This window comes from Thalia democratica, chromosome 6 (genome assembly GCF_965202585.1).
Source record: "Thalia democratica chromosome 6, ktThaDemo2.hap1.1, whole genome shotgun sequence".
Classification (NCBI taxonomy): Eukaryota; Metazoa; Chordata; class Thaliacea; order Salpida; family Salpidae; genus Thalia; species Thalia democratica.
The window spans coordinates 52,521,555-52,549,449 of record NC_139170.1 but is presented as its reverse complement, the minus strand read 5'-3'; the positions used below and the strand labels follow the sequence as shown (position 1 = coordinate 52,549,449).

Here is a 27,895-nt window from a genome sequence, read left to right as displayed (position 1 = left end):
ATGTGGTAAAGATCTGGTATATAAAAAAAAACTAATTGACCATTTTATTCGCTTTTTAAAAGCCAGCTAGATCGGATTGAGAACAATACAACTAATAAAAAAGGTAAAAAACATGTCCAGAAAAGCACAATGAGCTACTGCTGTTCAAAAAAAAAAGTTTAGTATACCGGTAAAAGTTTTAAATGCTTCAAAAGGTTCGTTTGTTGTAGAACATTTGTATACAACCTAACGTGTGCATACAGTTAAAATTTAAACAGACCTTTAGTATTAGAAAAACAATATATATATATATTTATTTAAACCTGAACATATTTGTACACTTCGTCTTTTATTACTCTTTAAATTACTTTACGAGTATTTTGTTACTATAAAAATTTAAATAATCTTATCTCCTGCTAGCTTTGTCATTTTCTGATCAGAATAGCTTTAAGTAAATATTGTTTATTAAATTGTGTTTCCTTTTATTCTTTTAATAGTATTATATTGCGTCAGAAATGGTTTCAGGAATGATCAGGAAATGTATCTGATTTATAACAGGAGGCACATTTACGTTTAGTCATAGCTGAGCAAGCTATCGATTTAAAAGTAAAAGTATTTTTTATACAAATCAAGCCTAGCGTATCAAGATAAGGTACGTTTATATCAGTATAATATATTTGATTTTTTTATTATTTAAGTTAGCTATCAAGTTAAGATGAGTAACACTGTCAATATATTTAGTTGTTTTTTTATTCACTAGATATTAGAACAACAAATATATGAAGAAAGTACTTTATAGTAATTGTGCATTGAAAATTTTACTTGAAGATCAAAAAATGTAGCTACAATACAGGGTATTTTAAATATTTAATGCATATTTTTATATGATTTCTCAAATGCAAACATTCCGAAATTGAATATAATTTGTTTTTTACTTGGTTATAATAAAAAGTATAATGTTAAATTATAGTTTATTGAACGATAAAAAAGACGCTCAAAATATTAAGTCTTAGAACCTGGTGCACGAAGAACCTAAAATTGCATTAGAAATTGTTCCAAGAAAAAGCCTAGTAAACCAACTGTTTCATTTTAGAAGGCTTTTATTAAACTCAATTATTGCGTTAGTTATACCATTCTCGGTACTTTCTAGAACTTTTTAACAGAATTAAAACCTTAAAAAAAAATTTAACTAAAAACTAGTTAAAACGTCTTAAAACACCATTAAGAGTGTGATTATCTTCTTCTATCAGCTATTTAATGAAATAAAATTTTAGTATAAGAAGAATTAGTTATATTGTTATAAATTAATTAAAGACCTTAACAACTATATAAAACTTAAGAAAACTTTAAGTTATTTAAGTTAACACCTTCAGTGTGTTAATTTTAGAGTATAAAATTTGTCATTCAGATTTAAAAATTAAAATAAATTTCAAAAATTTCATGTTACTTTTAATGTAGTTAGAACCTTAATGAGTAAATTAAGTTTAAGACAACCTAAAATATAAAACAGAGAGTAAGAATTATTTAAATTGGAAGTTTTTTGTTTAAAAAGAAAACTTTGAGTTTTATAATTTTTAAATGCTTCTAAACCTGAGTTTTACTCTTTACAATATTTTGGCAAAGTATAACCTATCTATACGATCAGATTATGAAACTCTTAATTCTCTCGAAATACTGAGTAGGCAAGGTGCCCACTAGTGATGTCTCGCCAATTATGTAATCACGCCACAAACGTTCACTCACAAGAACGTTTATATACGTAGAGCTGTTTTATTAGGAAGCATTCATTCCATTGATAAACGTATCACGTTAGGAAGTAAGTCATCTTTTATAATCTCATGCGGAACATCATACTGGAAAGTAAATGTACTTCAAGCTGTGAATTTTAAGCGTTTTACTTTTAATATACCATTCATATTTGCCACTCAAGTTTCATAACATGCACAAAAAAGTGTCGGGTTCTACTTTAAATATATAGTTATTGCTTACTTTTCCTATATAGTTTATAATTATTTATAAGAGTTGTGGTTTATTTTAAATGAGATTAGCTGATGCGTTTTTATGAGGTAATGATACTTTTGTTTAATTTCTAAATATCATTATGTAAACACTGCTAATAAGACTGTTAAAACTTTAATTTTCATTCTGGTTGTTGCAAAACAGTAGGTTAGTTTGATGTAATTAATTGAATAAACATTTTTTTATTTTCTATCTCAGAATCTTTGATTACTTGTAATAAAGAAAAGAAAAATTCTACTCTAAAATTAAAATAATTCAAATAAGAATTAATGTTTTTTTTTGTAATATGATTTTATACTTGTAGATTAAACTTTCACATGCTAGAACATCTTTTAATTTACAACCTTAATTTAATGTCACCATGCAATAATTAAGTTCCCCAGAGACAAAAGTTAATTAAAATCTTAGAATCAAGCTGAGTTTACACATTAAAACACTTTCAGTCTTCGTATGTTGAATGCTTGATTAAAGTTGAAAGACAAAAGTAAAAACGATAACTTCCTAGATTTACACAAAAACTGCTATCAAAACAATTTTGTCTATACAAACATTAAAATAATTGCTTTTGGTTTTTTTAATAACCTATTTGATTGTGTTGAATAAAAATTCAAGGCCTTTTGTAATGAAAGCTTATTTATTCAATGACAAAAATTTACTGATAAGTATGACATAGTGTTATATCAAGTAATTTCTTGATTTTCATCCACTGAAAACGTCATACTTAAGCTTACATAAAAGCTATTAATAACTTTTAAATGTTGACAAGTGCACACAAAAGTATAAATATACAAAGTCAATAAAGTGTGAAAACAACCTCACAAAGATTATAACTTCTATGTTAAACTCAACACAAAGAAGATAATATAAAAAATAAAAAGTTTACACAAAAAAAAAAAAATATCCTCAGTTTTTTAAATGATCAAAGACAAAATTTTATATGTTAATAATACAAGAGTTTACACGAAAAATAACAATTCATCAAAATCAAAAAAACCATAAAACATCAAACAAACAAAATTTATTAAGAATTTAATTTTTATTTGATTTTAAAATGTTAATTGAAAAATTGATCATAAAATTTACTACACAAAATAACACAACTTACATAAAATCATTTATAGCTATAAAATATTAAGCACACAAAAAAAAAATTAGGAAATAAGGTAAACTAAAAAATTTAATTAAAAATATTCTTTTTGATTATTGTTAAAAAGTTTACCTAAAATATATCAGAAAACAACACCACTTGTAAAAACACAACTTACACCCAAAAGTTATTAATAACTAATAAAATATTAAGCACACACGAAAATATTCTAGTTAAAAAACCACGCAACATTTCAAACATCAAATATTTGAAAGCCTTCTTCTTCTACTTATATGAAGCGAGAATGTTTGCATTACACAGCGCACAGAGCTCGCTGAGAAAACAACCCCTGCTCGTATGTACCTTCTCGTAGTGTGTTTGCCTTGAGAGAGGAGCATCCTGTGTTCAAACTTTGATATCAACATCCGCTGCAGTTCTAAGTAGCTAAGCTGTTTGGTTTTGTTCGGTAAATTCTCACTGTGTGCTAATTAGCTTTTAGATTATATCAAAGCAAAAAGTAGCTGAGCTGTAAAAGGCTCAAGAGCTTATTTGGTCATGTAAAATTTAAACGTGTTATTAAATTTATATTTTATTACATACATTTATTTTTCCAATATAACTTACCACAAAAAATATATATCACACAAATTTCGCTTTGATCACGAGTTTGGAAAAAAAAAATCAAAAATGCGATACATCAGCCAGTTTCACTTATAACACAAAAAATGCTGTGTGGCCGGGTTTTTGTGTAAGTAACAAAACGTGTACGTCCAACACGAAATAAGCTTTAAAATAAAATCAAGAGATAAGTTGCCTTGATAATTTCTTTATGCTTTGTCAGTGCAGTGCGCGCTGCTTAAGTTAGATAAATGACTAATCTGCTCGAATAGAGCGTTTAGAAAAAGTTAATTTCATCATGCTATGATCTGGCTAATTTATTTTGTACCGATGATTAGCGGGTTTTAAAATTTGGTTGTGGGCAGTTTAAGTTTTTTGATATTTATTAACTTGTAAAAAGTATTTTGTTTGCTTTCAACTCAAGTTCATGTATTACATTCTCACGCCCAAACGTTAACATTTTAAAATCAAATAAAACCTTTAAACAAATACTTGAAAAAACGAACCTAGCGAAAATGTGTAATGAGTAACGGTATTTTGTAAATATATCACTGTTTTATTTTGATACATCTTATAAGCAGAACCCGGGTCAGAAGTCGTAAGTTAAATCTGTAGACACGCTAAATATTTACACCTCAACACGGTTGAAACTTGCAGCAGACGTTTATAATCCACCGACGCGAAGTATTTGAAGCGTATTTCGCTTGCTAGCTCGCTTGTTCGCATGCGTTGTCGGACTTCCAGGAAAAAGTTTTTGTGCTTCTATTGTGTGCGCGTAGGCGTTTATGTTGAAAATTATTTACATTCGCAAACATTGCACGAAACTTGGTATACTTTGTGCTGTAATTTTTGTAAACCTTCCTGTGTGTGTGGAGTAACCATTTACCTTTTGTCTAGAGGATTTATTGGCTTCCTTTTGTGCAGGTCGAAACCGTCGATTAGGTTATGACTCAACCAAATTAAGAAATTATATCATCATAAACAGGGAAGTAAGATAGATACTCGGGTATCTCTTTTGCTGAACAAAGTGCTTGATTGAACACTATTTTAAAACTTTAGTGAGTAAAGTTATGACTGCAAACTTAGCCAAATAAAAATTAAAATATTTTAAATAGAATAATGTATTTTAATTTTAAAGAATGAGTGTATATAAATCAAGTATATGAAAACGTTTTAAACAGTTTTGTCTAATTTAAGTAACTTTTTAACTATTTCGTTTTTGATTTAAAAAAACTAGTTATTATAATTGAGCTCATTTAACAAATAAATTGTATATTTCTTTAAGGAAATAAAATATTTAGCTAGTTGTCAAACAATAATCTTACTGTTAAAGTAAAAAATTCAAGTAGTATAAGCATAAACTTCTAACTAGCAGCATTTCAAACTACATGCATTGAAAGTTGGCACTGCTTGGTACAACGCATGTGTATTAGTGCTGAAAAATTTAAAATTTACTGTAAATAATGAAACTATAACTTGTACACGTATACACAAATATGGTGCAATGCTAAATAGAAAACTTCGATAAATTTTTGTTAGACATATTTGACTATTTTTAAACCAGAAAATAAAAAATGCTGTTTAACTGTTTTGACTAAACTTTATTAATTTGTTTATTACCTGTCATCTTATAATAAAAATGTAATCCAAAAAATTCATGTTTAATCCCCAATACCAAAGTATTCATGTTTAGTTCAACAACATAATTCTAGCTGCATTTATAACTAGCTTATATTAAAAAAAAGCAGTTAATTATGTTTTTTAACCATATGCTTAAGTTTTATCTGTAAATAAGATCTTAAATGTTACTTGTAATCATAAAAATTTGAATCAAATATTCTAGTTTATTCATGTTTATTTCAACGTTTCAACAGCACAATTTTAACTACATTCATAACTAGTATCTTGTTTATTTTAGCTTGTATACAAAAGCTTTTTCTAAGTATTAAGTGTCAGCTTATATATATATATATATATATTTTAATGGTATTAATGTTTATTTATTCAATATTTAATACAGCACAGTTGCACTGAAGCATTTGAAAAAACAACTCAAATTGTGTAAGATGTAACAATTAAATAATTTAACGTTTACTACTTATTTAAAATATTTATGATTATTTAAACCTTTTAGCACGGTCGCACTGAAGCATTTGAACAACGTCTCAACCGCTCAAAACGGAATCTCACTGGCCATCATGAGGGAAATATTCCTGCTGAAAAGACTGGCTCACTTCGATCACGAGAACGTCATGAGGTGAGCTATGACGTCATAAAACGTTTTCCGGAACCCATGAGTTATAGATCAGATAAAAAATTTGAAGTTTCAAGTGATAATTTGATTTGGTTAGGCGAGGAATAACATGTGTAAGATCATGTGGGAATTACACATATTTTGACATTTAATGACTTATATGGTCAGCCGAACAAAGGTTTTCTTTAATTAAATATTAGATTGGGAGGGGAAATATTAGTTTTGTGGTGAAATAACGTTTTCAAAACGTAATAATCATGCTAGAGATCTAATTTTTACCAAATTCAGTACTTGTTTCGTAACTTAAATTTTTCAAAGCTTACGTACACTAAGTCTGTAAGTATATGGCAATGTTAAGGCTAAAAAATTTGAATTTAAATACAATATTTAAATACAAGGCGTTTCAAAATGACATATTACGGAATACTGTATAAAGTATGTGGGAGGGACAAAATAATTGATGTGTACTTTTCTGGTAATATTTCCCTGTGACCTTTCAACAAAAGACGTATTTAGATGTGTGTTCAGTTAAACTTTGCGTGAAAATATAAGTTATTTTAAGCTTTGCACGGTTTTGCTCATGCCTACAAGTTTAATTACGTGAAAAAGAACTATAAATGTCTGCGAGATCGATCGAAATTTCAAATTACGACATTTTTAAGTTTTTATTTCTATTTTTGATCTTCTTAAAAGCTACTAGTCTTTTATATACGTAATTTCTTTTGAAATTTTCTTAAGCCTTGAAAAAGTTTTTGTGTGAAAATATTAAATAGGTAAGAATGTTACGTCTACAAAATATCAATTTAATTTTGAGACAACAAGTTCTTATGAAATATGAATTTTTGTTTTATTATTTAGATTAAAGTTTAATTTAACAGATTCTGAGTTGAAAACAAGTCTAGTTGTTTAATTTCATAACTTCAAAGGTGCTAAAATGTCTGGAAAATTGAATAATCTATTCTAGGTAAAATGCAAAAATCATGTAATAAAAATTATGACAAAGTAACCTTTTGTTCTTAAAACCGGTAGCTTTTAATCAAAGGAATTCAGCACTTGATAATCTTGTTGAAACTTGATAAATTTAATTAAACTCCTTGAAAATTACTTGAATAAATGTCACTTTACATCAATGTTAAAACCAGTGATGTCACAATTATCTTCAAATTCAAGTTGTTTTGAAACAGCAAACTTCGCACTTCACTTTATTGCTTTATTATGCATTTAATCAGTAACATACTGATTAGTGTATTTAAAATATATTCATTATTAAAAGTTTCATTATTTTTAAGAAAAATGGTTCAAAATTTACTTATTATCAAAAAGTTTCCAAACCCCAACTTATGATAAAGTTTTGTTACCTATAACTTACCAAACTTTTGAATTTAATAAATAATCTTAAAACTATCACTAAATTAACCTATGCAACAACTTATGACGTCACAACAGGTTACGAGACGTGATATGGGGGGACAACTGCATGGTGATGGTATTCCCTTTTCTCGAATTCGATCTTTCAACTTACATGGATCAGCACAGACCCCACGGCATTGGTGCAAGAAGAATTAGGGTATTTATTTGTTTATAAATTAATTACAAAAAATATAAATAAAAATAATTAATGTGAATTTTTATAGTTATTGTTAGTTACTCTTTTATATAGTTACTATAGGTTTAAATATCGTTTAATTTAAAAACAGTAATTTAAGTATTATATTTGTAAGCTTGTTTATTGTGGCATTTGATGGGAGAGTTATAAATTAAAAAAGTTTATGCTTATTAAACGGACTAACAATAAGTGTAATGTTTAAATCACTAAATATGCTTGTGTAGTTGAATTATTAATATCAGTATTTAAAAAATACCTTTGCCCTTTACAAAAATAGGCCATTTATCTTGATGATTTATAAGTTAAGAATTTGAAAATGTGCAATATTGCAATTTTACAACTTATGATTTGTGAGAGCAAAGCCGTAAGTTTTTATATTCATTTAACGAAAAATACACTGAAAATGTTATACACCAGACCACCTAATGTTTCAATTGTAAATTGCAATAACACCCACATATTTACTTTTATTCAAACATTTCTAAAATTTTTTGAGCTTGGAAAGTTTCAAGGCGTTCGAACACATAAGAAGTGAATTTTTCAGTTTCGTAATTATACGAGCCAATAAACCATAAAATACATCGGGCTTAAACACCATGAAAGTTTATACACAGAAAAATCATATGTACAAATAAAAAACCAACAACTAAATGTCAAGCCATTGTTTTTGCTAGTAGGCTAAAAATAAACAAGTTTTAGTGGAACAGTTTTAGTGAACAGTAGTTTTAAGCAGCATGATGAGTAATTCCATTATTACAAGGATATTTTCTCAAACGAAGTAAAACAATGAGGGTTCCACTGGCAAGTTTAAATCACAATGACTTATGACTCACCGACTCTGTTTACGTTTGAAAAGCCTTTCAACGTGCCATCAACTCTTTTAACTTTTCCCCTGATTTTATCTGCGGATTTTGTTTACAACTCTTCTCTGTTTGGACTCGTGATTTTTTTGACTTTTTCGAAATTCTTTCCTGTTGAGTGGATAGAGCGATTCTTATTGTACATTTTCAAACTCCCTTGAAAGCTTTTTTGTTGAGTTTTAAAGAGACTTGTTGAGATTAGAGTGTTTTAAGAGTTCGCATCCTAATCACACATGAAGTTTTCAAGTGCTAGTAAAAAGTTTTTTATTACTTTGTAAGTTTTTGTCAGAATTTGTTATGAGTTGTATCGAAAATATTTTTTAATTCCATTAGCAATGAAACAAGTTGTTGTTAAATTTAAAAACACCTAATTGTTTATAATAATAAACTTACTTATTGTTTAAAAACTAATTAATTTAATTTTTTAAAGATTGTTGATAGCTTCTAACTGAACATATTTTTATTACTTTAAGTTTCTCAATAGTTTCAATTAAAAACATTAAACAATATGTCTATCATCAACTGAAAGTATAAAGAGAGTATTTTTAAGTTTATTTTATAATTAGCTACAATTAAGCTGCAAAGCTCAACTTAAAATCCAATTAAGTAAAAAATAACCAGATTTACCAACCATAAAACTTTTAGAAACTGATAATGTATTGTACATATATTGTGAAATAATATATCGGTTATAATGAGATCTGAATTCAAAATTTGCAAAATAAGTAAATTTGTAATTTGGCTGTTTATAATTTTTGTGGATTTATTATAACCAATTGTGGTTTTCAATAATTTAAAGATTGTGTATTTAAAAAAATGATGTTGTAAAAGTATGAATTAATTTAAATTACATGAATTTATTATTACATTGTAAAACAGAATAAGGTGTTAAATTTACACATAGTAACTAAATGGACAACTAAATTTACAAGTTTTTTTTAAGTAACATAATATTAAATCTGGCTCATTAGTTTACAAACAAAGACTGAAATACATAATACAATAAAATATAACAATATAGGAATTACTTGGGTTGGACTTCTTGCACATTAAATATAATTAATTAAATATTAATCAGTTATCATTGAAACAAATGTATTTGGGTTGGATTTCTTGCACATTAAATATAGATAATTAAATACTAATCAGGAATTATTGAAACAAATGTTGTTTAAGTTGGACTTCTTGCACATTAAATAAAAATAATTAAATATTAATCAGGAATTATTGAAACAAATGTTGCTCGGGTTGGATTTCTTGCACATTAAATATAAATAATTAAATATTAATCAGGAATTATTGAAACAAATGTTGCTCGGGTTGGATTTCTTGCATATTAAATATAATTAAATATTAATCAGGAATTATTGAAACAAATGTTGCTCGGGTTGGATTTCTTGCACATTAAATATAAATAATTAAATATTAATCAGGAATTATTGAAACAAATGTTGCTCGGGTTGGATTTCTTGCACATTAAATAAAAATAATTAAATATTAATCAGGAATTATTGAAACAAATGTTGCTCGGGTTGGATTTCTTGCACATTAAATATAAATAATTAAATATTAATCAGGAATTATTGAAACAAATGTTGCTCGGGTTGGATTTCTTGCACATTAAAATAATTAATTAAATATTAATCAAGAATTATTGAAACAAATGTTGCTCGGGTTGGATTTCTTGCACATTAAATATAAATAATTAAATATTAATCAGGAACTATTGAAACAAATGTTGCTCGGGTTGGATTTCTTGCACATGCACAAAGTGGTTCATCGCGATATCAAGCCGCAGAACATACTGGTCAGTAAGAACCACAAGGTTAAGATTGCTGATTTCGGATTATCGAGGATCGTCACTTCTACCAATGTCCTCACACCAGTGGTTTGTTGTTTGTATATATATATATTGAAATATAATAAAAAATTGATAAAATTTTTCTAATGAGATTATATCAACTTAAATTTTACAAAAACATTGAAAACAGTTTCTATGAAGTTGATTGTATGGTACTAGTAAGGTGTCTTAAATTTAGTTTACAACAAATTAATAAAAAGTACAAATTTTTTCCTCAACTGTTGTACTTTATATTAAAATAGAAACTTATAAATTTTAATAAAGAGAATGTGATAAACTTTTGGTTGATTGAATTAGATTGGTAAAATGAAATTTTCTTCATTATAAAAAATTAAAATAAGAACAGTAATTTAACTCATCAAGAAATATTAAACACATAATAAGATTATATTAAAATAAAGTTAGATCTTTAAAATAGTTTCTTAAAGATGATTATTTTAACAAACGTAAAATTTTTATTATGTAGTTACCATCAGCTATACTACGAATATCACTGAACAACTTTGATTTAACCTTTTTTAATTTTAAGGTTTTTTACTAAATTTTAGATATACATATAGTCAGAAGTATTTATTTTTATATACTAATTATAAAATTATACTTGAATTGAGAAAGGTATTATACTAAAAGATTCCAAATATTTAATGCTTGTTTAATTTATTATAATATGTTATTTATGATTTTTTTAAGCCGTTTTTAATTAAATCTGTTACCATTTAGCAGTGAAATAAACATTATAAAAATATAATTAATAAAATAAAATAGACAATAATTTTGGTGTTTAGTTATTTCCTATTGAAATTAAGTAATTTCAAGTAATATTTTATTTAACAAAGTATGTGTGCTAATTACACGTAAACAACATTTTCCTTCCTACGCTCTTATCTTTGTTTGTATCCACAACTATGGTGTTTATAACATAAATAATATACCACTAATTACTTGTTTGTGCAAGCTTATTGCTTTTCTTAGAGTAGTTTTACAAGTAAATAGTAAAGTTTTTTAAAGCGTCACATTTATTTTTTGAACTGTGGAAAATAAAATTAATAAGTAAGCTTACATTTAGTATTTTTAGATAGCGTAGAAACACTAGAAATAGTTTGATAAATGTTAATTTTTGATAAAACTAACGCTAACTATTTTATATATCCAAGAAATAACCAGCTAAATCTTTTTTTTACTAACAAATGTAAAGTCAAATAATGGTTATGTAAAGCGTAAATTTAAACGCAGCATTCAATAAAGTACATCAAAAAGCTTTCAAATTCTAATGGCAGTTTTTATATATCTAGTTTGTAGGTCACGAACCTTTTTTTTTTGTAAATTATCCTAGCTTTGGCTTCTATTCAACTCATGAAATATTCATTATTCACATTTAGTTTTTGAACTGTGGAAAATAAAACTATTAAGTTAAGCTTACATTTAGTACTTTTGGAAACACTAGAAGTAGTTTAATAAATATTAATTTCTATTTTAACTAACACTAACTCTTTTATATATCCAAGAAATAACCAGCTAAATATTTTTTTTACTAACAAATTCTTTTAGTTAAGTATTGGTTATGTAAAGCACAAATTTAAACGCAACATTCCAATTCCATATAGAACATCAAAAAGCTTTCAAATTCTCATGGCAGTTTTTATATAACTAGTGTAAATGTTACGTGCCAGTTTTCTGTAAATTATCCTGGCTTTAGCTTCTATTCAACTCATGAAATGTTCATTATTCCATAGTCAATGCCTTACAATACTCTTTAAGCTTTTTTTAAACAAATTAAATTTTTCACCCAGATACTTGAGCTTAAGTAAATAAAGGAAACATTGCCACATGTATTATATATAAACTGTGAAATTTACACGAATATAAACGTGTGTTAACACTATCTGTACATATATATGTAGGTTGATATGTAAATTCCTGGGGTTCTTTAAACAAATTTAATTTTTCACCCACAAATAAAATTTTAAGTAAATTAAAAAGACAAAGTTTCGTATCGAGTGCAATATTTTCTTCAAATAATTATTTTGGTGATAACAGTTAAGTAACATTTTATTCAAATGTAAAAGTTGGTACTATTTGTAGTGTAAACTTTAAGTGTAAACAGACCAGTATTAAAAAAAAATATTTTCAGGTGATGGTAGTTTAATAATATGTTTTTTTACTTAAGTGTTATTAAGGTTAGTAATATTCTTTATACTTCATTTTCAGGTAGTAAATGTGAGGTAAAACAAATTTTAATATTTTGAGGTTGTAATATTTAATTAGTATTTTAAATGGTAACATTTAGTTATATTTTTTGAAATGTCATAGGTAGTAACAGTGTGGTACAGGGGTCCTGAGGTGTTACTTGAGCAGGAATACGACTCAAAAGTTGATATTTGGAGTATTGGTTGCATCATGGCTGAAATGTACAGACTTGAGTTAGTTTTTTGTTATGATGTGATTTATTTGAATTAAGGAAATGTTTTTAACATAAAGCTATGAACGTTTATACATAAGTTAGGTTTTAGCAAAAAGTCTTCAAGTACATATTAATAAAATAATAAAATGTACTATCATTGTATTTTTCTATTAAGTGAAATCTCTACTTTAAATTTTTATTCTATTCATAGTTTAATATCCATGTATAAACAGTTGCGTAAAAATAGCTTTATATCATATTTAGAATATTAAGACTCATACTTAAAAGCTTCACCTACTCTATGCTAAATTGACAATCAAAAGCCATCTATTCATTATAAAAGAACCATCTATTTTTGAGTTTATTAAACAAAAGAAATGATTGATGCGTTTGTAGGAGTTAAGTTAAAGGGATTATATTTTTATCAGATATATAGAAGTTTTTATCAATTAATTACATTCAATAGCTAACGTGTGGTTTTTTAAATAATTTGTTTAACCACAGTATGGGTGGTATTTTCCTATAATAAGAAGATTACTAATTTTATTTTAATTATCTGTAGGTCAAAAGGTTATTATGTATAAACAGAAAAAAATTAAGATTATCTTTAAAACTCTATAAATTTCAAAATTAGAACATTAAAACTGATCTTAAAACGTCACTAAAGTATATTTAGTTCTAAAATACACTTCAGTTGAATATTTAGAATTTGTTGAGGTAGAACTTTAACTTTGCAGTTAGGTGTGTTAATTGTTGTGCAAATTACTCCCTAAATAATTGGATTTAAATTCATACAAGTTAAACTCACCTTTTGAGTTAACATTTTTTATTTTCATCTAACTTAATACATATGATATGATTACATTTTACACTCTAAGTTTTATTAAAACAAGAAAAAAAAGCCTAAATATAACTTTGTTGTTAGTTAAAACAAAGTTATGCCTTATAAAATTATGAAAAATTGTTTCAATATATTAGTTGTAAAAATATAAATTTAATAAATTTTCAGGCCACTTTTTCAAATCCATGGAAACAGTGATGCCAACCAACTGAGAGCCATTTTCTCGTAAGTTATTAGTATTTTTTTATTTAAAATAAATTTTAAATATTTTAAATATTTAAATTAAATAAGTAATGGTTCCTAACGCACATATGTGGGAAAATACAACAAAGTGTAAACAGATATTTTGAAATATTTGAGGTATATAAGTTGTTATGAAACCTGCGAAACTAAAATTTTCAAATTTTCTCTATTCAGATAAAGATTATAATACCAAAGTCTATTTTTGGGTTAAAATTCTTTATAGATCATTAGTTTTTAACGCGATACAACCTAAATAAAGGAAAAATTTTATATAGAAAAATGCTAGATGGGTCAGAAAATATGTTATAAACTATCTCTAAGTTCAGTTTAGTTTTTTTACTTAATTTTCATACACTACTTGAACTTTTAAATTTCATCTTTAATGCTAAAACCAACTTTTTTTATGTAAAATATGTAAAAATAGAGATTTAAAATTACATTTATTGCATGGTGTCAAAAATACTAGAGTCTTCTGCATTTGCTTTTATTTCCAGTTTAAAACTTTTTCTCACGTCTTTAAAGCTTCAACTAATTACATAATTTTCTAAATCAACATTTCTTCAACAATTATCCGCTAACAATTCCATATGGGTGGCAAATAATCAGCTACCAACAATTTAGCAGCAACAATTAGCAGAAGTTTGTCGAGTGGTGTCTATTCAGCACAATCCACTAACAGCACAAGTAGATGCGCTAACAGCAGAACAAACACAAGGGTTGAATAAAGCAGCTTAATTTGCCTCCCCCAAACAACCGATCTCGCGACACAATAGACAAAAAGAAGCTAATTGCGTCGCTAATTACCTCCAACGCCAGCGTCCAATATAATCTAGCGCGATAATTGCCTCTGAAACAGAAGTTTTTCCCACACTGAAACATATGTTTTCCGTTGAAATTTCCACACACGTTTGAGTGCTTTCGATTAGTTTGAACTTTATTGTATCAGCAGGGGATGATACGTTGATATTGTTATGTAGCGGCTGTAATTAATTTGCAGGTTTGGCGGAAATCTTTTGATTGTATTTTCGAGTGCCCCCATCACACACAGATTAAAGGGATAAAAAATATTTTGTCGCTTTTCAAACTTTTATTGGAATTTCGGCTTTTTTGTTAAACGAGTTGATTAAATGTAATTTCATTGTTTGATGTTTTTAAGCACCGTATGATCCATTGTCTGACAAATTGGCTGAAATTATTAATCTAAATCGTTTTTTAATGATGATTGGATTATGTAAGTAATAAAATAAATGCTTAAATTAAGAGCAGAAATCTACAGATGTTAATTTTTACAGTTGTTTATGATTTTTTTTAATGCTTTGTTTGTTTAAATAACATTCTTCTATATAAGTTTTCTCAAAAGCCTCGCTCTCTTAGCGTTAATATTTTAAAATAATAAGTGTGATAAAAGTAGATCAATAATGTTCACAAATAAATTCAACAAAAAACAATATTTTCCTACTAATATTCTTGAGAATTTTATTTCCACTAAAATTTTGTTCATGTTTGTAACAAACCTGTCAGCTAAAAAAGTTTAATTTTTTTTCCAACAATAAATAAATACTATCTATCTAATAACAAATTAATTAAAACTAAATATAGAATTAATAGTTTTAATCATTAAAAACTTTACAAATTGATAATATTCTACAAAAAAAGCTTTAAGAGAGGACATAACTTTGGTTTTTTAAAGAATTTTTTCCAAACTACAGTTCAGTTTTCCTTATACTTGCGTTGAACGTGTCAATGCAGTGAAAAATTTCCAACTTTTTTTCCAACAATTTTCATCACATCCATTGTGCAGGGAAAATTCCAAGCATTCATTCCGAGCAGATAAAGCACATTTTCTCTCATAAAATAAGCTGATAACGAAATGTTGTTTGGTCGTTTTTGTGATAAAAAAACCTTTTAAGGTCAATTTGACATTAAATTTTCACAACGCAGATATCCAATGAATGGTCTTTGCTCTTTTGTAAGTGAAAAAAGGATAAATTTTTAAATAAAAGTTTTCAAAGATAATGTTTTTTTATACGAAAATAGAAACATGATTTGTTGTGTTAGGAAATTTTATTAAAGAACGTATTTATAAGACTTTGCAAAAAATAAAAAAATAAATTTAAAAAGTAAAATAAAAATTTAGTGGTATTATTTTTAATGAAATTACACGAAATCTACATATAAAGTAATTTCTTTGAAGTCTATTGTGCAACTTTCTTGCGTCAAAAGGAAATCATGATTTTTTTGCAATGCAGTGAAACTTTGATGTAAAACAAAGAAAATTTGCATTTATTCAACTTCCCTACCTTTGAAAATTGTACTAAATATGCAAATTTATATATTTTATATGCAATTGAACATCAAAAGTGTGAGTGTAATGCGTTGGCGAAAATAAGTTTGTATGATTATAAGAAAAAATAAAATATAAAATAAGTTTTTATCTAATACTTAGCCGTTAAAGTTAAAAATAGTTTTATTAAAAAAAATTGGTTGAAATAGTAAAAACCATATAATTATATGAAATTTTCTTTGTTAAAAATCTATTTATGTATTTTCAATAATATAGTTGCTTTAGAACGATATCATATAATAATAAAGTATCCTGTATTAAACTAAAACCTTAGTTTAGTATATAACAAAATGTTATTTATTAAGATGTTTTTATTTTATTTTGATAACCTTATTATTATATTGAATGAAGTCCTAAGTTATTATTTTAACTTTGTAATACAATCGGAAATAAACAAAACAGAATATTTCTGTGAACTTCGTTTGAAACAAGAGCTTAAACTAATTTTTTCTTCGTATAGTTTTACTTACTGAAAATATAATATTAAGCAGAAATTGAAAGAAAATTCTAAATTTTGTTTTTCAGCTCCTTAGTGTTCCTTTAAAAATTACCAATTCAAGTATAACATATCTTTCATTGAAGTATTTATAGAAAATAAGTTTAAATAAATTTAAGTCACTAGAGTGAAAATACTAGAAAAAAACTAATCAAATGTTCAACCATTTATGTAAATATTGGTACAGTATATTTATTAGAATTTTTAAATAACTAAACTGCAAAGAAACTTGTAAGTTTTATAATATCTGTCGATTCATCAAACAAATACAACACAAAAGAAAAAGAAGGCTATCAATATATTTTTATAAAATTAATTTAATCTTTTCAGTTTTTTGGGAATTCCCCCGGTTGACAAGTGGCCAATGAGATGTCCGTACAGAATGTCGATGCTGGAGGGTTGCGGCGGCGGTAAAGACGTGAAAAAGGTGATTCCCCGGATAAGAGACGATCACGATGCAGTACACTTGTTGAAGTGGATGTTAGAATTCAGTGGGGAGGACAGACCTTCAGCCAAGCAGGCTTCCAAACATAATTACTTCAATATGCTGAATGTTTGTTTAATAATTAATAATAACAAATTTATATAAGCTTCCAAACACAATTACTTCAATATGCTAAATGTTTGCTTGATAATTAATAATAATAAATTTATATAAGCTTCCAAACACAATTACTTCAATATGCTAAATGTTTGTTTGATAATTAATAATAACAAATTTGTATAAGGTTCCAAACATACTTACTTCAATATGTTAAATGTTTGTTTGATAATTAATAATAATATTAAATTTATATAAGCTTCCAAACACAATTACTTCAATATGCTAAATGTAAGAAATATTTAATTAATAATAGTTCGATATTATTTTAGATAATTTTTTAAAGAAAATAGCAATAAATAAAAACATATCCATAATATTTTTATGATGGTGACTAGTTCCTAAAAGTCAATTGAATATTTTATTTAGAAATAGACATAAAGTTCATTTTTAAATTTTTCATATAAGAACCGTTATAATAAAAAATAAAATACCTTGACTCCCTGAGGGATTAAGTTTATTGAATAATCATAAAATAATGGTACTTGTGGGATATAGTAAATTGTGATAATAGTTCTGTTGATAAAAGTTTAATTAATTGTTTATATATTACTGAAAATATTGAGGAGTGTCTAAGTTTAGCATTGTAATATATCATAAAAAACTACTAATATAATTTTGCTAGGCAGTAAAACGTGTTTAAGAAGATTTATGTAGTTCTTATACATACATAAAAAATCTATATGAGTTCTTGTTTTAAATTAATCATTAGTGTTTTTGACTTGTAAACTAATGTTTTAGTTAATAATACGTTTTAATTCTGTTTTACGGATTAAATTTCAAAACACATAATTTTGTTCAAGGTAAATTCTTCTAATAAGCGTAAAATGACTTTAAAGACAATTTAAGCTGTTTTTTTGAAGAACAAAAATATCTTGTATGTGCGAAATGGTTCAGATATGAACATTATCGAAAATACAAAAGTTTCTCATTGAAAGTGCAATAATAGCAGATAACAAGCGACCGTATCTTATTAAATCTGACAAAATGTGATAAAAAATAGATTATGCTCTTTGTAAGCCGGGTCAGACTAGCAATCTGCAATAAACAGTTTGAAAATGTTTTTTGTGAGATATTTAATGCGTGAACTAAAAATATAATGTTTATAGTGTTTTTATCTGAAAAATACATTTGAATATTACTATATAACAAAGTGTTAGTATATGATTTAGAAAATGATTTATTTTTGTACAATTTTTTTATTGTAATATTAATTTAAGTTTTATTTAAAACACAACTAAAGTATTGCGTGCAAAATTATTTTCTCAAATTCTCATATAATTGACCAAATTTGTTAAGAGAACGAAAAATAGACAAATATAAATTTCATTAAAAGTTCTCAATGATATCATGTGTTTTTATATTAAAAAGTAAGTTTGCAAAGTATCAAGTTCTTATGAGAATATCCGAATAAAATGTCCATTGCTGATTTAATTTCGCTTTAAAATACAAAGTAAACTTCAATTTGCCTAATGGGTGTTTGAATGGTGTTTTCTTTAATTACTTTTGCTGAAAGCTTTTTAAAATAGAATTAATTCTGTGAGAAAATTATTTGGTTTACACAATGTTTTTAAAGTATTTCATTTTGTAATATTGGTAAACTTTTGTTAACAAAAAACACTTTGCCCAGTTTAATTATATAGAAAACTAGTTTGTTAATATTGGTAAGTGTAAGATTTATAAAAAAACAGTTTAAATACAAGCTACATGTTTTATTTTTTAAACTAAAAATATCTTTTAACGCTGTATAGAGTGATAAAACAAAACTATATACATATTTTAATAAAAAAAGTAAGTTTTAGTAAATAAGCAAACAATATTGCACTAGCTTTAATAAAACAAGAACAGTAAATCTAAAAAAATACAAGTAAGATATGAAAAAATAAATAAAATATTTAGAAAAAAGAGGTAAAAACTTATCATTAAACTAATATATAAAAACTCAGTTAGTTTTTTGTGTAACTTAGTTGATACAATGAGCCAATGTAATCACTTTTTTGCAAACCTGTAAAATGGTGAATTTATTAAAATAAATAAAAACAATTCACACAGCCATTCCACATACCAGTACAGATGGGAGACCCGTGTGTTGACATCCTGCCCAGCAATTTGGTGGAAAATCAGCACAATATGCAGCCTTCTAATAACACCAGGTGCCATCAACTTGTCAACAGAAGACTCAGTTTCTCCAATACTAATAGACCTACCTGTGAGTTGAATATTTATTAAGTTGTTATACTTGTTTTCTATATGTACTTTTAGATTTAGATTCAATAAAGAAACAATTTAGATATAGTAATTTTTTCTTACCCAAATGGCAATTTAGACATAACATATACAGTTTAATTATATATTTTATGGTTTTTACTAAAAAACATAGATTGAACAAATTATTAAGTCCAAATAAGTAACTGTTATCATGAAAAGCTTGAAACTTGTAAATGAATAGCATTTTAATGATTTTTTAATAATAAAGATTTTTTTAGAAATTGCTTTAAACACCTTAAACTACTAATAATTTCTAACACTATGGAAAAGTTAAAAATATAAAAATTATGAGCTTAGTACTTTGTACCTGTCATTAAAACGTTTGAAGTTTCTGCAAAAGTTGCCAAAAACTTTAAATTAGGATTAAAGTTATGACATCTTAAATCACTTTCTCATTCATACGTTGCCATTGTCGTATTAAATTATAAAGCTGAAACCCTGAGAACTGCATTACATCATTTATTTCACTTTTAATTTATAATGCTTTCTAAAATAAATTTTTTTATTTAATTAAAATAGTTGAAGTAACCCTGTCAAGAAAAAAGGTGAAAAAACAAATGTTATACATCAACAAATGGTAGTTATGTTTTAGTATAAAAATGATACTAATTCAGTGAATATTCAATAATAGTCAAGTTTAATCAAGTTAAATATTATTTTATAACCTTTATACAATAAAATAATAAAATATATAACATATTAACTTTTGAAAATGCCGTTTAAACTTATTTATTAGCTTTTAATAACCTTTAAACTTTGATAATCTTTGTCAGATCATATAAAACTTAAAGTTTTGAATTGAGCCAAAGTTTATGTTATTTTGGTGAACTTAGTTTAATAATAGTTTTCAAAAACATAAAAGATTTACATGTGAAGCTTGTTTGGTAATCTTACAGCAACCGTACACATTGTTGCAATGCCGAAATTACGTTATTTTCTCACTCACAGCAATACTGCTATTTATAAATTTCAATTACTTATTACGCGCACATGGTACACGGATTTATAGGCGGGCCAATTAGCCAAAAATGACGACATTAAACCCTCGATTCGCGTCACTTTGATTGAAATGTGAGTTGACGGACTTTTTGCAAGTTTTTCTGAGTATTGTTTTTGTGGAAATTGAAAAATAAATGTAATAAAATAGCTGCAAAAATTTTGCTTAGAAATTTATTATGTAAGAAAGTGGTTTGTTCTATAAAAAACTTTTGCTGGACTTTTTCAACTTTTTCTAGGTACAATAATGTCATATTAAAGTTTCAAGAGCTTCAAAAAAAAGTTAATGTTTGTTTAAGAAATTGTTATGCAACCACATAGTTAAAATGATAAAAAGGTGTTTGAATACATCTAGGTGTTAAATATTAAAAAAATAATCTTCTTTGTTTTGATAAAATTTATCATACATAAAAGTACTTTGATGAAAAATTTATTACTTATTAAAATAAAAATTAATTAAAAGTTATGTATGAGTAGCTATTGAAAAAAAAAACTCAAAAATCAATCAAAGGAAGAAATCTTTTTAAAATTAACTGCGTTTGTTTTTTTAATACAAAGCTAAATGATAAATATACATAAAATATTTAAAAAGTTAGATATTGCAAAAAATCTATTAAGTTGTACATTATTAAAGATGTTTCCTTTGAAATAATAAATTGTGTGAAAATGTTAACAGTATTAACGCGAACTTCCTTGATTTAACAAAATTTCCAAGTAAATAGTTTACTTCCATCATTTCACAACATTTAAGAAATAAAAGCTGAAATCTATTGAATTTTTCCTGGTATATTTTATTAAAAAAAAATCATAAAAAGTAAATTTAGAAAACTTGAATTTTCTTTTATACAGTTTTTTCTACTTAACTTTCTAAGTCTTAGAAAATTAAGAAAACTTTAAATTGTGCTTTGATTTGTAAAGTATACTTTCAAAAAAAAAAAAGTAAAACAAAATTAAAATGAAAAATAGAATTTGAGTTTCCTTGTTGCAATGTTTTCTACTTAGTATTCGAAGTCTTTGAAATTTTTCAATTTTATTTAGTAAACTTTGCAGCGGAAACCCAGGCCATCACTTTGGTTAACCACTTAAAACGAGCATAAAATAAAAAAAAGCTGTTAAAAATGTTCGCCAGCAATTTATATTACACTACTCTGCTTTGTTGGGTGGGCATTGTGCTGAAAAGTACTTGCGAATATTTCAGTGTTAGAAAACTTGAATAAAGTTTTGCCTTTGTGTTTAAACTTTTCAGCGTTAACTTTTGAACCTGCGAAATAGCAATCGATTGAAAAAGTTTTAGCCTTTTGCGGTGAATAATGTTGCTTTTTATAACTTGAAATAGTTTTGTCTTGTACTTTTTAGGAAGTTCTTCTACAACTTGAAATAGTTTTATCTTGTAAAAGATAGGAAGTAGATGTTTTGTGCATATGCCCGGATACAAGTGTTTACAAATAAAAACTCTACTTTTAACTACTCAAAACTTTTTTTATTAATATTTTTCTTTGTACTTTGAAATTTATTGCTGTGCAAATGTTTGATTTTGAAGAAGAACAAATATCGCTGGGTAAATTTGATTTAATCAAGTTTTTTTATTACATTGGTAAGTTTAGCAAGTAATCAAAAATAAAAAGCAAACAATAAATTAATTAAATTATATTAATTTTTTTAGGAAAAAAAACTTAAAAATGTTACTTGGGTATTATAACTCAATAGCTTATGTTTTAGGTAACCAAACGTAATTTTTAAACTTTCAAAAAAGTTAAAAAAAAAAAAAAGTAAGTTGAATTAACCAAAACAATATACTATAATGTGGGTTGAATAAACTTTTGAAGTGAGATTAAAAGCGAACAGGTAAAACAATAAACTTTCATCTCAACAGTAAAATGTCCTTATCGCAATCAACAATCTCTTTATATGTTGATGCAGTTTCATCAGATTAACTTGCTTCGGGGCTACCGTGCAATATCGATAAAATTTCACTTTTGTAAATATGCAGTTGATGAGATGGTTAAGGCTTAATTTGATTAGAGCCCTAGTTATACTTAAGTTGATTTTTAATACTTCCTGGACATAAGTATAAAAGGGTCTGTTGAATATATTAGTACTCTATTATGAGAAATTAATTAAAGTATTGTTTGTTAGTATTTGAAATACATTTTAGATTATATTACGTAAAATATTTTAGATTTACAGTAAACAATTTAGTAAAACATTTTTTTTTCTGAGATATATTTAAAATAAAAAATGTAGTGAAGTGTAATGTAAATTACAAAGCATAACCTTCACTATTTTTACAAAATTTATATAAATAAAGCCAAACATCAGTTTTTATAAAACATTTTAACTTGTGTAACATCAGTAAACATTTGGGCGTTGAATATATTTAACACACAAAATGTTGATTGATGTATTTCTTACATAAAAATCTCTCCTATAATAAAATATAAATTAAGTTTAAAATAAAATAAGTGTAGCATAAACTCATTTATACTTGAATTTTTTTATTTTAGTTAAGTTAATTTAAGTAAAAAAAGTATCTGTATTAAAAACACACTAACAAAAACAGTGTTAAGATTTAGAATAATATCTAAATATTTATTCATCAAATTAAATTGTTTTCGAACTTAATTTTTAAACCATTTTGTATAAAATTATATTTTTCAGCAACAATAGACCACAATGTAGAAGGATGGCAACAAAATAGGAAACAAAACAGAATTATTTCCCCTACCAGTCTTAACTGTGAAGAAAGGTAAAAAGAAAATTAAACATTAAAGTAAATTAATATTATAACTTTTAGAACATTAATAAGCTTTGTCAAAGCTAAGTTATCTACTTTATTAAAGCATGCAATCATATTTTTATAAAAGTAGGAACTACTTTAATACATTTAGTTAAAAGATAGTTATATATGTTGAACTGATATAATATATAAAGATTTAACATAAATAAATCAACTTTAAAATTAATTTACTTAAATTTTATTAGTATTTAAGGTCGGAGTAAAAGTCTCATGGTAACTTAGTAAAAAATGAAACATTTATGATAATATGAGTAAAAAAAAACGTTTAATTTAAAAAGAAAAATACGTCATATATTGTTACGTACATTAATTTCACATCTTAGAGAAAATGTTTTAATTGTGACAAAAGTTTTGCAACATTTTCACGTTTAAATTAACAAGAATTCTTGGTACAAGGAATATTTTAAGCTGCAAACCACCACATAATAATCTCCGTCATACATTTTTCATGGATGGCTTGCAACAAGACTAAATTCTTTATCATTTGTTTGCTAAAAGTATTCTCTTTACCCTTTTATACTTGTTGTTACAAGCATTTCGTTTATTTTGAACAAGCTAAAAATTGTTTAATTAAAACATTTATTTCAAGAACAAAATATAATATTTTAATGTATTTTTTTGTTTCAAGTTGTAATAAAATATTTTTTTATTCGATATAATTAAAGGTCATACTGTGTTTTTTTATAAAAACAAAAAACCAAAATCTAGCGTTATTTGTATTAGATTAATTAAAATATATTCATTTAAAAAGTGCAATAAAAGTTTATTACATACAATTACCTGTTTAAAACTTTATTGATGTGAAGTTGTTTTCTAAACTAATTAAGAAATAAAACAATTCTCAATTAGAAATATATCAGTCTAAAACATCAAACAGGTCTCATGACTTAAAGCTTATTTATAACAATAACACGGTTTCGAAATATTAAACATTATACAAAACAACGTCGTTTATTCTTTTAAGAGTATTTAATTTTATACTACTCATGAGAAAATTGCTTATTAAATTTATACTCAAAACAGAAATATAAAATTAAATTTTCCTATATAATGGGAAGTAATATGAGCTTAATTAAATTTATTTCGAAGATAATGTAGGTCAGTTCTTCTTACAACTTTAAATTTATTTTGTATTAATTGTTTAAAGTATTACTTTATTAAAACAAATCTTAATTAAATTGTAAATGATATTTTATGGACTATGGTATTAAGCATATACTTAATGATGAAAAACAATGTTTATAACAGTACTTTTATACAAATAATATTTGTTTTGATACCACACACTAAGGATAACTCAGGATAGTTTAAAAATTTAAAATAATTTCAGACCAGTTTTTTTTGCTGGATCTTGAAAAGTATTTAGTTGATCCAGTTTCAGTATTTTGAAATTTTATAACCAATTTAGTTCAAGAAATAGTTTTTTATAGATTTTAAAAAGTTTTTTTAAAACTTTTATTCAGTCTTGCTGGTAATGCTTGAGAACTTGAAGCATTGTAGCTTTTTTGAGAAATTAAAAATTAGTATTCTTCATGATTTGAATTAATGTTAAAATGAAGCAGTTTAAAGATATATCAGTTTAAATAGGCGTTATAAAGCTTTATCACAACTCACTAATTTTAGTCATAACTAGAAATTATTATATAAATTTTTTTTAATGTCTTTAATTCATAGATATAGTTGTTTGTTATAACATAGATTGTTTCTCATAGTATTAGCGAATTCATTAAGCTCTCTGGTTTTTTCAGATGTTTTTTAGAATTATGTTAATATTTTGAGTTTAATTCTGTTACTGCATTTAGGACAAAGAACATTTGTTAAGAAAAACATTGAAGTTAGTATGCATTCAAGTGAGTACTTAATATGGTTATATTAAAGTTATTCAAAAAAAAAAGAAAGTTTAAACTACTCTCTTAAAAATAAAGCAACATGGTTACTTTTAATTATACACATACTTTTTATAAGGATAATAATTAATTTAAAGGTTGAATATTTTATTTATATATACTAACTTCTTAGATGTTAGTAGATATTAATTGCTTTGAACGTAAATATACAGCTTTTCATTTTTATTGTTTAAAAGAAAGATGATTATGAGATACAAGTAGTTTAAAAGTATTTTTCTAAAGGAATAAAAATAAAATAGGATAATAGTTTTAGCTCACTCAGGATAGTTTTTTTGAATTAAATGAGATAACTCTGTAAAATTGTGTTAAGTTTATGCAAAACCTCGCATTTACTTTATAACTGTAAATAAGGCTTATATCGTAGAATTTTAAGTATTAAAGTAATAAATTATAAAAGAATTGCAAACAGTTTATTTTCGAATTGTAAATAGAGTTGTGCTTATCTGTTTTAAAATATTAGTTATATATTTAACCCTGTATAACATCTTATAAAAATAAAATGTGAATATTTTTCTCAGTGTTTAATTTTACTTAAACATTGATTTATAAAAAATAAAAAAGCACACATCATAAAACTCAATATTGTTTTCCATAGCAACCACCTCAGCTACCTTGACAACCAGAAATACAACCAGATCGAGCAACCAGTGTTGCCTGGCAACCAGCACGAGCGCTCAACCAGCGAGGCCAGCAACGTTTCCAGGTGATTACGTCATACAAATACCTCCTACGTCATATCGCCTCCTACAAATAATGACGTCACAATTATGCTAATGGCCGGCTGCTAACCCCTCAAAAGTTAATTAATTTTCAACTATTTTTCTTCTATCTCAGCGAAAAGCAGCTTTTTCTGGTTATTAATTTTTTTTGTTATTTTTTTTGAACATACCTGTAGTACATTCAGATTTATGTGAAGAAAAATGTACGGTATTCTGGATATTTGTTTTAAAAAATGTGTCGTTGTCAGTTATTTGTTTTGTTTATGTTTGTTGAAAGTAGAAAAAAATTGTTGATTTTTGGTTTAATGTCATTTATACGTCGTTGTGTTTTTTTTTTCCTGACCTTTACTTTTATAAATAATTGAGGCATTATAAATAAATTACTATTAAAAGTTGAATAATGATCTTTATTAGTATTTAATAAACTTAAACTTTTAGATTAATAAGCACATTTTCTTAGTTAATGAAGTTTTGCACATGTCAAATCAAAACTAGATAAAAAATTTACACAAAATAAAAACTTAGCCAAAGAATTTTTTGCTTTGAACACCTAAGATACCTTGTCAAGCTCATTTTACCATTTTATTCTTTTATTAAAATTATTTTAAGAGACAATCACTTAGCCATCAGTTGTTTTAAAAGCTCCCTATACTATATTTTACCATATTGTTTTACAGACCAACTATATCGTATGTTGAGTGTCGCGACTTTTACTCTAGATAATTTCAAACATTTTAGATCATGCATTTTAAATTTAGCCTTATTCTTAGTTATTTGTTTGCCTTATACTTACTTTGTTGAAAAAGTTCTTTCTTCTTTAAAATAGTCTGCCTTCTATATCTAGTATCATTATTATTAGTTCTTTTCCTCTCACTAGTTTGTTTGGCTTGCATTACAAAGCTGTTATAAAAAGCTTTTCAAATTGTTATTGAACTACATATATAGTTAGCTGCCCCGCAATGCCGTTATGACCCTTTTACACAAAAGTTGTTGAAAAGTTCTTCTTTGAGGAGTTTTCGACTTTTAGCTGCTTCTAGAAGAGAGAGCAGAGCTCGTTTAAAATATTATCCCTTTTATAATAACACGCTTTTGATTGGGGTGTTTATTTGAGGGTTTGAACTAATGCATTTATTTTTCCCCTAATATGATTGTCATGCTTCAAATTAAAGGTTATCAAACTCTTAGCTTTGAAAAAGTCTTATAAAGCTTCACTTTTTATGAGTTCTTTTAGTACTCATGTGTTTTAGTTTTGAGTATCTCAATTTAACAATCAAACTGTTCAACTCAAAGTAGTAGGTCTTGAAAAAGAATAAGTTCTACATGGCGTAGACCCTACTACTGAGAAGAATAGTTTGAAATTTATTTTTACAATTCGTTATTTCTACATTTTCGTTCAGCTTTTATTTTCAGTTCTTTTACTTTCGCCGAAAACTGCTGGTTTAGTTTGTTGTAAAATAGCTTCTTTATATAATAAATTGTAAAATATATTCTTTTCTTCCCTTATCAATTATAACTTAGAGATTTCTACTTTTTTACAGCAAGCTAGCTACATACTCTTTACTCTTTTTGTTTCTATTGACAGTAACTCAAATAAAAAGTTAAATAATCATTTAAATAGTATTAGTTTTGACAAAAATGTATTTTTTTAGACGTTTTCAAATACCACAAAAGCCTTGTTCAAAATATCGTTGTACAGTTTTGATGCACAGAAATTTTTATTTTTCGTGCCAAAAAGTAGTTTTTATAAAAAAGCCTTTTCATTTTACAAGATATATACAATATTTTTATACCTCCCTAGATAAAATTAACAAATTGTGTTTCTTTCATTGTTATATGCTACTACATAAAAAGTTTTCACCAAAATATGGTGCTAGAAAAATACAAAATTTTATCAAATTAAATAAAAAAGTTGTTATGCTTCTTTTATCAATTTCGTTTCTTGTTTTTTTTTTCGGTGCTTTTAACGAAGTTTGAATATAGTTCTTTTATTTGTTGTTG

At 25.7% G+C, this 27,895-nt stretch overlaps 1 protein-coding gene across 1 annotated transcript; it reads left to right on the top strand.

The window, feature by feature from the left end:
- LOC145839224 (cyclin-dependent kinase 4-like) lies at positions 1–25,907 on the top strand. Its single transcript, XM_082946828.1, has 10 exons — positions 1–5; positions 5,838–5,960; positions 7,404–7,524; positions 10,144–10,311; positions 12,595–12,704; positions 13,695–13,751; positions 16,940–17,162; positions 19,263–19,419; positions 23,133–23,220; positions 25,774–25,907. Exons 1-10 carry the CDS (start codon positions 1–3, stop codon positions 25,883–25,885), a joined length of 1,164 nt encoding a protein of 387 aa, XP_082802954.1. The 3' UTR covers positions 25,886–25,907.
- Positions 25,908–27,895: the final 1,988 nt, after the last annotated feature.